Genomic DNA, 13,762 nt, shown 5'->3' on the forward strand with positions numbered 1-13,762 from the left:
CTTTCCAAATAGGAGATGAGCACACCCCCCCTTTCTTAGTTGAGGGGAGGGCAGAGGAGATCAACATAATTTGGCACAAGCAGAGTCCCTGCCGAGCAGCTGAGCCCTTTGTCCTGCCCTGCCCATCTCTCCAGGTCTTTCCCAGAGGCCCCGGCCCTGGCCCAGCCTTTAGCCCTGGCTGGATCCATGAAGGGGCCATTGTTCTCAGGGTGACATCATTCTGTTGCCTGGAGGGTGAAAAGGAGCCCTGAGATTGGGTGCGGCAGGGCCAGCCCTAGAGAAAGCCGCCTGGCCACCTCACACTGGTCTCTGGGGCGGTAGTTAAATTCAACACACCAGCTGGATGCCCTAAGGGGTGGCCTGGGAGCAGGACACCTTGATGGAACTCTGGACGTGCCCTGGCAAGCAGCACTTGGCACTGGCCTCAGGAGATGGAGAAAGGGGTCTTGGCAGCTGGACCCTACTCCCCAAAAGGCTAGTCTCAGGAGTAATGGAACAACCTGTACCTGGCACACAGTAGGTGCTCAATAAGTGGGAGCAGCAGAGGTGAAGAGAGCCACAGGAGCGCTCCAGGCAGAGGGAACCAGGAGGGCAAAGGCCCTGGTCCTGGAAAGAACCCCAGACCTCCCTGGGCAGGCTTCTGGTATCCACTCTTAGAAGGGGTGTGGCTGGCCTCAGTTTACCCATCTGCAAGATGGAGAGGGAGCCACAAGGGGAACACAAAAATAAAGGAGAGAGGATTTTAGGAAGGCAGACACAACGTCGCAGGCCTTGCGGTCTGGTGGAGGGCACAGAATAAATGAGTGAGAGGAAGGAAGCACAACTGAGATCAGCGGCAGGAAGACATTAATGAGGGTGCAGAGGAGAGAAACACTATGGGGGTTCTCCCCCAGCCTCAGCTCTCAGGAAGTCTCTCTGTGTGGAGGGGAAGAGAGAGGGAAGAGCATTCCAGGCAGAGGAAATGGTGAGGGCAAGCCCTCTGGGTCCAGAAGGAGCTGGCACTGACTGAAGAAGAGCAGGAGGTCAGAGTGGCAGGAGTCGAACGAGCATGGAGGACAGCAGTTAAGAACTGAGATTGAGAGGGAAGGACAGCCAGGTCTCGCAGGGCCCTGGAGGCCATGGTCAGAGGCTGGGGCTTTCTTAGTCTAGGGCGAGGCAGGGGAATGACTTGACCCCTTGGGTGGCTGGACGGAGGATAGACTGAGGGGAAGGGCCCGGAATGGGGAGAGTGGTAGGTTGACTAATGACCTCCAAAAACACCTGTTCACATCTTGACCCCGGCACCTGTGAATGTGACTTTACTTGGGGGGGAGAAAAAAAAAGGTCTTTGCAGATGGAACGAAGTTAAGGCTCTCAAGACAAGATCATGATGGATTATCCGGTGGGCCCTAAACCCAATGACAAGTGTCCTTATAAGAGACAGAGGTCAAGTCCACATGAAGGCACAGGCAGGGACTGGAGTGACGCAGCCACAGGCCACAGGCCACAGAGCACCTGGAGCCACCAGAAGCTGCAAGGGGTAGGAGGGATCCTGAGCCATAGGCAGGAGGTGTGGCCTGACTGTGCCTGCACTGGGGGCTTCTGGCTTTGGACTTTGAGAGAGAGAGGCTTCCCTCCGCTTCCAGCCACATGGGTTGTGGTCATTTATTAGAGCAGCTTGAAGAAACGGATAACGAAAGAAGCATTGATCAAATCGGGGTTTCGGAAGATGAGAGCCACAAACCCCTCTCCTTTCAAAATCTCTGCCACTTGCTAAGAAAAGGGTGTGTGTGCCTGTGTGCATGTGTGCATGTGTGTCTGTGAGTGTGTGTGAGTGTGTGTGTGTGTGTGTGTGTGTGTGTGTGCAGTGGGGAGATGCTGGGCCCTGCTGAATATTTTAAGCATCTACTTCACTCCATAATTGACACAGAACCAAATACTCCCACTCAGCCTGGGCTGGAGGACTGAACACAGAGCCTGGGCTCCAGTGCTCACAGCGGGGAGCCCCAGGGCAGGGCATGGCTATGGGCCACGCAGCACTGGAGTTCTGGCCTCATCCACCCACTCCAGCTGTGTGACCCTAGGCCCGTGACTCGACCTCTCTGTGCTTCTGACTTCTCATCCATGAAACATGGGGCTAGCCCCCCATCCCATTTCCCACAGGGATGCCAGTTTCTGGCAAGAAGCAGGTGCCTGCCCTTTTTTCTTTCCCCGACTCTGGAGATGGGGGACATACAGAGGCTACAGTGACCGGTCCTCCAAACCAAATTATACACAACCAGTTCTCAGCTGGGATGGGGGGTGGGGGAATTGGGGGAGCCAATTTTGCCCCCAGGGGACACTAGGCAGCAACCAGAGACATTTTTGGTTGTCATGACTGGGAGGGTGCTCCTGGCATGTCCCAGGGAGAATCCTTCCATACACAGGACGGCACCCTCCCCGCCAAATAATTATCTGGCTCAAGACACCCACAGTGGTGACACTCAGAAACTCTGATACGCAGCAGCAGTCTGATGATACGGACGGGTCTTTGCTATTTCGAGATCATTTCCTGACTTCTGGCACATGCATGATGGAGTTGTGTGCTGATGTGTGTCATTGTCCGCCTGGATCCTGGAAAGGACCTTTAGGGACAGGAGTAGTGTCTGTGTGTTCACTGTCCTACCTCCCCTGGGCTGGCTCCCTTGGGACACACTCAACCCATGCAGGTGGGCTGAAAACACAAGGACATGAGGATACACAGGTAAGACACACCTTGTGTTTAGTGCAAAGCCTGGAACACAAGAAATGTCCATGGGAGGCCGGCCAGACCCTTACTCTCTTTCCTGAGACAATTGGTCTGAACACCTAGGCAGGTGGGACTTGGAGCCACAGACTCCAAGCCCTAGCCCCTGAGCCATCAGAGTGACCTGTGATGCGTAGTGATGAAGCACTTCCTGTGGGGGGGGGGGCACTTAACGGTGGCCAGGGGTGTGTGCTATTCTTGCTCTATCCTCCTGGACCACCCACCGCCCAGGTGAAAACCCATTTTACAGATAAGGACACCGAAGTCCAAAAAGGTGAGTTAACGTGCCCAAGGTCACTCGGCCAGCACATGGAGGACTCGAGACCTGATCTCAAGTCCATCCCGTTCCAGAGCCCTCTGGGTAGCATTCCCTGACCCTGGAGTCCCCCCACTTCCCGCTTCTATTCCAGTCTCGGCCTCTGTGGCACTGCCATTGTTCCTGGGTTCTGGAACTTTCTGTCTGGCCTCCATTTGAGAGTCCATCTAGTCTGCTGGGCTTCCTTCTCAGGCTTGCTGGGTTGCAGCACAAATGTGCCTCTTCCTGTCTTTGTCGCGCAGAGACAATGCGTTTGTTTTTCCCTCTTTCCCCCTTTTATTCCTTGGACTCAGAGGCAAGCCATTAGCAAATTATTTCAAGGCTGGCCTTAGAAAACATTTCAGGGCACGCCTTTGAGGGTTACTTTATGCCTGTGGTAGATTCTTCTACAGTGCTCTGAGTAAATACGAGCCTGAGGCAGGACTTGGAACAGAACAAACTTTTTAGATAAATCACGTACAAGTTCCAGTCGTAAGGACCAAAAGCCCTCTGCCCTCCCCACCCCAGCATGGGATACTCCCCTTGTCCCCAGACTCTCAAGTAATTATCTCTGGCTTTACCAAGTTTCCTCCTATAAAACAAATATTTAAGTGGGGCCCCCAAGTAAAAGGGGGCGTGTGCGGATTTTCCAGTTCACTGGGAATCTTTGAAGGAACGGTTGGAGAGAAAAGGTCTGGTTGTGGCAACGGCAGACTTTGAAGGCAATGAAACCACACGTTAGGCATGGCCGCACGCGCCCCACGTTTACAGGCACGTCCTTGCTGATAAATAATAATCGTGGGGAATGGAAACACGGAGTGATGATAATCCCCCTTTCACAGATGAGGAAGTTGAGGCTTCCCTCATCCCGCCGAGTCCAAACATCGCGATACCCAACAGGGAGGAGGCATCCTCTGTCTGCCGGGCGCTTGTTTCGACCTCCACATGATGCCGTGGTTCACCCCACTTCACAGAAGAAGAAACTGACGCCTCCTAATGGGTCAAAATCCCTCAACCAGGACATGGCAAAGTCTAAGTCAAGTTCTCAACTCCAACGCCAGCTGGTGCTCACCGCTCAGTAGATACCAAGTGCTAAATCTGGGGCAGGGGCCCGAAGCCCCGTTATTTAGCCCCCACTTACACAGCGACAGGCGCTGGGACACAATAGCGAGCAGAGAAGGCACAGCCTAACTGCATTCATTCCTCCACCAAGCTGGGGAGGCAGGCCACACAGCAGCTGACATACCACACAGGATGACAAGGCCTGGGGGATTCGAGCCAGTGCCCGGGGTCACACGGCTCCGAGGGAAAGAACGCTGAACATTAGCAAACCCCACGCCCTGAACTGCACTGCCACAGAGGGGATGGGAGAGAGATTCATAGAGACAGAGGCAGACAAAGAGAGAGACACAGCAGAGAGATGTGCACATAGAGACAGAGAGACAGAAACAGATAGAAAGAGATACAGAAAGAGTGAATGAGATGCCTCCTCTCCCTGGCCCAGGAAACCCCTTCCAGATGATTCTTCCAGGGCTGTACGGTGGCACAGACCCACCAGAGAACATGTCATATTAATGAGAGCTGCGTGTCTGCATCTGACTGCCTGCCTTGCTGTGTGATCCTGGGGGAGTCACCACACCTCTCTGGGGACACTGAGTCCCTGTCCCCATCAGGGCAGCTGGGAGATTTCAGTAACCACAAGCATGCAGAGGGCCAGTTCAGGGCCTGGTTGACCCCATGGCTCCATCTCTCAAAGCTGGGGCCCATCGTGACCATCAGCTCATATCACCATGCTGAACCCAGAGAAGGAGTTGGCCAAGCCCTTCACCTTCAGGCTCTTTTGAGCTGGGCTGACACTGTCTGGTGGCAGAAGCCTCTGTGAAAACAGCAAGCCCTCTCTTTGAGTTCAGCCCTGGTCAGGGAGGGGGGCTTCCCTGAAGTTATTGGGAAGGTCTGCGGAGAAAAAAGGAGGAGCCTGGACCGGGTAGTTCACAGCCTGGGATCCTGGCCCTGGTTTTGCCATTCACTCACTGTGCTTCTCCAGGAAGGTGCCTTTCCCTCTCTGGGCCCAGTGCCACCTCTCTAAATCATCAGTGAGTTTCCTGAGATCGATTCTGTACCATCCCCTAGGAGGAATCATCGTTGCACCCTGCTCTCCTAAATCCCATTGAGCCTGCCCAGAGTGAGAGAGGACAGAGCACCACCCCCCCACTCCCACCCCCCCCACCCCCGACCCACACCAAGCCCCAGGCTCACAGCCCAGCAGGTGAGGCTGCCCACCCCCTTGGGTCTCCTTGGATACTAGGAGGCCACTTTGCAATTTCGTTTATGACAAGATAACAAAAGCCCTAACTCAACACACACGTGACGCAGACACTTGGCCACCCTGGGAGGGTCAGAGGAGACGAAGCAGGTGCCAACTAATCCTCCCTAAAAATAGGGAAGCATAAGCATTTGTGTCTAGGACGCGAGTGTCGGACTTCCAGATAAACCAACGGGCAGGGCAAACCCGACCCACATGCCAGCTCCATCCTCGCAGATGTGGAATACGCTTCCTGACCGCTTTGGGAGAGGGAGTAACTCCACCGCCCGGGGGGATCACCTCTGATGCCTCTTTTCTGAGGGGGAAACAGGAAACGGCAGGGATTGATTGACAATGATTCTGGAAGAGGCAACTTCCCTGGTTGGATCTATGGTGACCCCCCTCCCCACAACTCCGGGGAAGCGTTGGAGGGGAGGAGTTTTTACTGTGGCTTTAATATTTAAAAACAAAACAAAACAAAAACCCAAAAAACATAATAAGCTTACAAGGTCTGGTGGCTCCGAGTCCGTCTGCCTTTTCCTCAGGGAAGAAAATCTCTGTTGGCTGCGGGCGGAGAAGCGGCGGAAAGACTCCCGACTCCGGGAGGCGAGATGTCGGAAGGAGGACGTGCGCTTGAAGGGGGTCCGGCTGGCGGGCTCCCCGCTTGTCCGCTCGTGGCCCACCGTGGTGGTCACTAAGTTGAGGGCCTCCTGGAAGGACCTCCTCACAGTGCCCATCCACTGGGTCATGTGGGTTTGGGCCACTGTGAGTTTGTCTCCCAGGTAATCCATGGGGCTGGGGGAGGGGAGGGAGGAGGTGAGCGAGGGACAAAGTAATTTTGCACGGCCAGGGTCCACTCCCTCTTTCTACTTTCCGCTCCCGCAAGTTCTGGCTTGCTTGGAGAGAAAACCCGGCAGCCCTCTTCAGCCAGACGGGGAGTCAATCAGTATCGCGGAGCCAGCCGGTGGCGGCACCTGCGGGTCTCGCGGAGAAGTGGGAGGCAGGTCAGGGTCGGGCCGGGAGTTTCAGGTCAGGGTCGACCGGGATTTGTAAAGTCAACACGCTGGGGACCGCCCAGCCCCAGCGGTGCTCACGGTGCTCACGGGCTGCATGGGCTGTGTGGCTGTGACCGGGAGCTTGGGGAAATGGAGCAGCACTCACTCCAGGGTGTGACAGTCCCCTCAAGGTGGGGGAGGAAGAGGCGGTGGCCCTGGGTGCCCCGGTGCTCACCGTCCCTCAGGTAGGCGGCCCCTCCCAGGCGCACACAGGAAGGACCCGGCGGGCAGGCTGCTGGACCCGGCTCACCTGACCCATGCCATGCAGGTTTTTCGTCCTCTGGGCAGGCAGCTAGCTCACTTCCGGAGGCAGCCACTAGGGCCCCCGGGTCCCCTGGCTCGGCAGCCCAGGATGACATCAGTCCCCGTCTTAGCGAGGGGCTTCGCTGCCCAGGAATGCAGGAGGGGCCTCGGGGAGGCGGCCGCCCAGGGAGCTGACGTCCGCCCCCATTTTTTTTCCTCCCCCAAGTCCCAACTCGCTCACCATCCCCTGGGGCTGACGGCGACTTCACGTGCCCACAGCCTACCCGCCCTGTGCCCTCACCGCGGGCTGCACGTGCATGCTCGTGGGCGCGCCTGGGTCAGGGATCTGGCAGACCGGGGAAGGTTGGGATAGTTGAGAAACTGCCTCCAGGGTGACGGGCAGCATCTCGGGACCTCCTCGGCATCATGGTTGTCAGTCTGTCTCCCTCTGCTGGCCTGTTTCTTGGTCAGGTTTTCTGTTCCTTCCTCGCATCTCAATTTCCACTTGTTTGTCCCTGAGCTTGTCTGTCTGTCTGTCTCTCTCCCCTTTCCAGCCTCCTCTCTCTCCCTCCCTGGAAAGCAACCCTCAGCCAGGTGAAACAGTCTGGAGGTTCCCCAAGGAAGGAACTGGGCAGGGCTGTACTGGAGCGCAGGAGGGGTTGCCATGGCAACCCCGGGCAGCATCTGCCCCATCCTGGGGGTAGGGGGGCTGGGCACAGAGAGCAAAGGGAATGATTCATGGTTTACACTGGGTCACATGAGCTCCTGGGTTTTAACCCTTGTGCAGCTAGAGCAGTCGGCATGGGGGAAGGGATCGGGGCGGGGGGCAGACAAGACAGCAGCATCTGGATAACAGAGGAGAGAGACACTTGTTGAAGTAGCTTTCTCCCTCCCTCAGGGATCCATGCCCCCGTTCTACAGGTGAGGAAATGCAGGCTCAGAGACATCGATTCACTCACCCAAGGTCACACAGCAAAGAGCATGAGGGCATGGATGGAGGCCGCTCCGAACCCTCTGTTTTCTGGATTTGACAGGGCACATGGCCCAGAGTTGGAGTTTGTAAATATTTATTGTTCGAACGCCGAGTCCAAGACTGAAACCTTGATAGGTCTGACTGCATCCCAAATGCCTTCCCCCACCCACGTTACCTCAGTTTTGAACAAATATTTGCTCCTCAGATGCTGAGCAAAGGGCCTCGCTTGAGAAGGCTTTCCATCAGATCCGTTTCTACTCTGGATTTCTAGTCCTTACGGCTGTTCATTCATTCATCCATTCACTCATTCACTTCAACATTCAGAGAGTACCTACACCAGGTACAGAGACCAACAATCCCTAACAGGTGGTTAAGACAGTGGCTAACATTCACTGACAGTAAAACCGAGCCCCCAATGCCATTCTAAGTGTTCATGGGAATCAACTCATGACTCTTAGCATGAACGCATTTGACAGAGAAGGACGCTGAGGCTCAGAAAGGTAAAGTCATCTACCAAGGTCATTCAATGTGGTAGAGGTTCCAAGATGGCCCCCAGCCTTCCTTGCCCCTGTTATTCACACTCTGGTCTGGTCCCCTCAGAGCTGGGTCTCTGAGCCCAGGAAAATAAGGCAGGAGTGACAGGGTGTGACTTCCAAAAAGCTAGGTCACAAAGAGTATCAATTTCCACTCTGCTCTCTCAGATGGTGCTGGGAGAAGCCAGTCACCGTGCTGTGAGGACGAGCAAGCAGTCCTAGAGAGAGGACTCTGGAGGGAATCAAGCCCGCAGCCTGTAGCCAGCACCAATGTGCTAGCCGTGTGAGTGGGCCACCTCGTAAGTAGGTTCCGTGTCCCCAGTCAAACCGTCAGATGACTGGCTGCCCTTTATCTACCACCTAATGAGGCTCCTTAAGCCAGAGCCACCCCACCCAACTGCTCCCAAATACCTGGCTCACAGACATCACAGGAGAATCAAATGCCCAGGGGCAGGGTGGTATCTGGTGGGTCAGGAAGCCAAGGGCTGGTGCAGAATGAGTGAGGGGAGAAAGAGGCTGACAATGGGTTTTTGCAATATTCTGCAGATCCTATATGTCAGGAAGTATAACTCCATCACAAAGACGAGGAAACAGGCATCAGGCACTACATCCTGCCTCCATACGTGTCTCCAGCTCTGCCCGCCACCCCCCTACGCTCTCCAGGGTTCCAGGGCTTCTGGTCTCCTGAGTTTGCCCATTTCCTCACGTGGAGTGACCATGGTCAGCCACCTGCAGCAGATGGGCCACCTCACAGCCCTGCTTCCCACCCCTCCCAGCAGGCTAGGAACAGCGGCATGGGGGCAGACACGAGAACCAGCCAGCCGAGTCCTTCCCACCTGGCTCCAGAAAAGTCCCACCAGAAATACCTAAAGAGCTGGAAAAGGACACAGCTTTTTAACAGACCATCTGGACACAGAGGTGGGAAATCTGGGAACCTTCAGAGGGGAAAAAACGCTAAATCAAAGCAGTACGTAAATCACCTTAGTGATAACACCAGTATTGCCCTGGCTGTGATGAACAGGACACTTTTATCTGTAGCAGACAGAAATGGAAATTGCTACATGATTCCGAAGGGAATTTAACACCTAAGATCCAAAGTCTTAAAAACAATGGCCTGCCAGGTAGCGACCTACATGCAGAAGCATGCTGAGGTCTGTAACTTACTTTGATACGCAGAAAAAAATAAAAAAGTACTAATGAATGGGTGGATGGGTAGATTTTTACAAAGCAAATTTGGCAAAAACACTAGCAATTATAAAATCTAGCTGGTGAGTCTATGGGAGTCCCCCATATAATTTTTCTGTATGTTTGAAAATTGTGGTATAAGATTCCGGTGGGAGGATATGCCTGCCTTTTGACCCTGCAGTTTATGATCCAATTCCATGCCCGAAATCTGTCTTTGGAAACGAGAAGGATCTACACAAACATTTAGCTACAGGGATGTTTATATCACAGTCATATAGGAGATTGGTATCTGTGTGAAAAATTAGCAGAAACCTGACTGTCTGACTAAAGGGGACCGTGTTCAGAGCTGTGCTGAGCTGTACTGACATGAGAGCCAAAAGGAAAAAATCAGGGATACTGATCCTGTCTTCATTTGTAATGTTAATAGCTTGTTCTTCATAGATTTTTGCATTAATTTTTATCATTTAGAGAACCCACATTAAGAGGCGCCTGGGTGGCTCAGTCAGTTAAGCATCCAACTCTTGATTTTGGCTCAGGTCATGATCTTGGGGACAGGGGACTGAGCCCTGTGTGGGGCTCCCTGCTCAGTGGGGAGTCTGTTTGTCCCTCTACCCCTGCCCCTCCCCACTGTCTTTCTCTCTTTCCCTCTCAAAAAAAAAAAAAAATTAAGGGACGCCTGGGTGGCTCAGTGGGTTAAGCCACTGCCTTCGGCTCAGGTCATGATCTCAGAGTCCTGGGATCGAGCCCCGCATCGGGCTCTCTGCTCAGCAGGGAGCCTGCTTCCCTTCCTCTCTCTCTCTGCCTGCCTCTCTGCCTGCTTGTGATCTCTCTGTCAAATAAATAAATAAAATCTTTTAAAAAAATTAATTACTTAAAAAATCTAAAAAAGAAAAAAAAAACACATTAAAACTTTATCTGGGAATGCAAGCTTTGCAACCACTCTGGAAAACAGCATGGAGGTTCCTCAAAAAGTTGAAAATAGAACTACCCTATGACCAAGCAATTGCACTGCTGGGTATTTACCCTAAAGATACAAACGTAGTGATGCGAAGGGGCACTTGCACCAGAATGTTTATAGCAGCAATGTCCACAATAGCCAAACTATGGAAAGAACCTAGATGTCCATCTACAGACGAATGGATAAAGAAGATGTGGTATATATACACAATGGAATACTATGCAGCCATCAAAAGAAATGAAATCTTGCCATTTGCGACAACGTGGATGGAAGTAGAGGGTATCATGCTTAGTGAAATAAGTCAATCAGAGAAAGACAACTATCATATGATCTCCCTGATAATGGGGAAGTGGAGATGCAACATGGGGGGGTTTGGGGGGTAGGAAAAGAATAAATGGAACAAGATGGGATAGGAAGGGAGACAAACCATAAGTGACTCTTAATCTCACAAAACAAACTGAGGGTTGCTGGGGGGAGGGGGGTTGGAATGCTATGGTGATTGCTGTGAAGTGTGTAAGCCTGGCGATTCATAGACCTGTACCCCTGGGGATAAAAATACATTATATGTTTATAAAAAATAAATAAATAAAACATTATTTATCTTGATTACCAATTTTTTTCTGTGCCTCCTTAAATTTTGCACTACAGGCATATACCTCAGTCCCCTTATCCTGGTCCCAGCCCTGGATTTGCTAAAACAATACAGTATCACAGTTAAGGACCTGGAGACCTGCTTCTAGCTCTCATTAGCTGTGAGATGCTGAGTACATTATTCAACCTCTCTGATCTTCAGAGATGATGTCATCAAACTTATCATTACTGTTGGCACCACTTCCTGTGTGCCAGGCACTGTGTTACATCATCGCATTACATCATCTGCTCCCCCAACAATGAGATGAGGTCTGTCCTATCATTATTACCCCCACTGCACAGATGGAAAAACTGAAGCACAGGGAAATCCAGTGACCAGCCCGAGGGCACACACCTATTAAGTGGTGAAGTTTTCTCCCCCCGGGGCTCACACCTTTGACGACTTAAGAGGATGTCATGGCCCCACCAGATCAGTGCGAATGGAGGACAAGCGTCCAGACAAGCAAAAGAAAGCAAGGAGCAGGCAGGCAAGAGTGGTACGGAAGTGAGCTGAAAAGCCAGATTGCCTGCCTGCTCTCTCCTGGCTCCCTTTAGGTACAGTGTGGTCTGAAAGTGTGACTATAAAAAGCGTCGCTCCCTGAAAACTGGGACAGCACAAGCACTTTCCCCCTGGAGGGCTCTTTCTGCAAACTCTACTATTCTCTCCAGGAAACTCCTGGGACATTGCTGGGCATCAAAAAAGAAAGAAAGCCATCTTACATAATTAATCCCCCAAATGCTGAAGACACTGTGAAGATCCAGAAAACGTATGGGAATTTGATCCACGATGTGAGAAAGGACCTGGAGATCACCAGTTCCAGACAAGCGTGTGCAGTTCCCAGAATGAGAATATCAGTCATTCATTCAGTCAACAAACACTCCCAGGGCAGTGACTTTGTGGGAGCTCTGTGAGGGCCCAGATGGGGACTGACAGTCCCTGAGGAACTCAGCGTAGCTCTCTCTTCTCAGTCATTAAGTGGGTGGGAGGGTATTACAGTGGACCACCTCAACTTGAAGCTACATTTTCTCCCAGGAATCTGATAAAAATGTGCACGCTCTGGAGAATTCCTCAGGTAAAAGAAGAAGCCAGAAAAGACATGAGCAATTGGAGCACAAGTGCCAACGGCTATATAATGGCCAAGTGTGTAACATGCCGTGGGCATATAAGAGGGTGGGATGCTAAGAAAACAAGAGCAAAGAGAAGATAATCATTTACTGAGGATCTGCAATTGGGAGAGGGGTACCTGGGTGGGGTTTTGAAGGATGAATAGGAGTCCACTAAGAAGGATGAAATGAAGACCAACCCATGCAAAGGCCAAGAGGAGTGACCATATTCAGTCTTGCCTCTGGGCTCTTGCATGTGCTGTAGCCCTGCCTGAACCTACCTTCCCTATTCTCCCATCTTTCCTGGACCTTCCCTCACCCCAAGACCACTGTTGGCAATTTCTGCCTTTTCCATAGCAGCCCCAGGAAGTCTCACCTGACCCTCTTCACGTCCTGCTTCCCAAAATACTGTACATACTGGGCCTGGAAGTATGCCAACATTGCACTGCTGTGGACGGTAGTGCAGTGGAAATTGCAGCAAGTATTAATTGAGGATTTACTATGTTCTAGGAACTAGCTATCCACACGTCTCATTCATGTAGCTCTCACAACAACCCTACAGGATGATTTGATATTAATTATTCCCATTTTGCAAAGAAGGGCAGTAAGGTTAAGGAGCCGAAGGGACTTGCTCAAGGTCACTGAACTGGCAAGTGGGGCTTTGGGAAGTGAACCCAGGCACATCTCATTTTTTTTTTTTTAAAGATTTTATTTATTTATTTGACAGAGAGATCACAAGCAGGCAGAGAGGCAGGCAGAGAGAGAGGAGGAAGCAGGCTCCCCGCTGAGCAGAGAGCCCGATGCGGGGCTCGATCCCAGGACTCTGAGATCATGACCTGAGCCGAAGGCAGCGGCCTAACCCACTGAGCCACCCAGGTGCCCCGGCACATCTCATTTTAAAGCCCTCCATGGTCTTAAGCATGAAAGCCAGATTACCCGTACCTCTAGGAGCCCTTAAAATGGCCAATCCTGCCCCCATCCCTGTGGCACGAGGGTGGTGACCATCCCACATGCTTCTCTGGGTTGTTGCGAGACCTCCTGGGGTCAAGAAACAGGTGCAGGACCGATCTGCTTGTAAATCAGCTGGTTTCCTTTCTCACCACCTGGCTTGGAGAACGATTCCTGGGACCACATGTGGGAAGGGCTGACCCAAGGACCCAGTTTAAACCCGTTTTGTCTCCTCTCGGATGGAGCAATGCTGTCAGAGAGCCAGCTGATGGCTCGGGGTCTCCCTCCAAAGCTGACACCCCTTGGCTCGGAGTCATGGTTTCCTTACAGTAAAGAAAAGGTCTTAAGGCCTGCCCACCTGCTCCAAAGGCTGTGGCAAAGAACCAACTGAGATCGTTCTTGCCCAGCACATAGAAGAAAATAAATGGCAGCCACAAGGGGTGATATTTACTCTATTGTAATTGATATCTTCCCATTGTCCAGGAGAATCCTGGACTCTTAAAGAGTCAGAGCTGGAATGACCAGGGGAGACAGACCTAGGCCAACCTTCTCATTTCACCCAAGAAACAGGCCATGATGAAGGGCTGTATCTCAGGCCCCACAGTAAATTTGTGACAGGCCCCCTCTGATTTCTCCCAGGAGATCTGGAGTCCTGGAGTTGGACAGGACCCAGCTTCTCCCCACTCTGGCCAAACCGGATAAATTGCTATCCTGGCCTATGCCATGTCATCTCTCGTTCAGCTCTTTGCACATGCTGTTCCCACTATCTAGG

At 52.4% G+C, this 13,762-nt stretch overlaps 1 protein-coding gene across 7 annotated transcripts in view; it reads right to left on the bottom strand.

The window, feature by feature from the left end:
- Positions 1 to 13,762, bottom strand: part of KIAA1671 (KIAA1671 ortholog) — a 186,211-nt gene that overhangs the window by 56,350 nt on the left and 116,099 nt on the right. The window contains exon 1 of one of the 7 annotated variants that reach the window (XM_047697023.1): positions 5,868 to 7,116. The exons of the other annotated variants lie outside the window; for them this stretch is intronic. Within the exon in view, the coding sequence (XP_047552979.1) occupies positions 5,868 to 6,152 (285 nt within the window). The 5' untranslated portion in view covers positions 6,153 to 7,116. Of the gene's footprint in view, positions 1 to 5,867; positions 7,117 to 13,762 lie in introns of those variants that run through there. 7 annotated transcript variants of the gene reach the window in all.

The sequence above is a fragment of the Lutra lutra genome, chromosome 12 (assembly GCF_902655055.1).
Source record: "Lutra lutra chromosome 12, mLutLut1.2, whole genome shotgun sequence".
Lineage (NCBI taxonomy): Eukaryota > Metazoa > Chordata > Mammalia > Carnivora > Mustelidae > Lutra > Lutra lutra.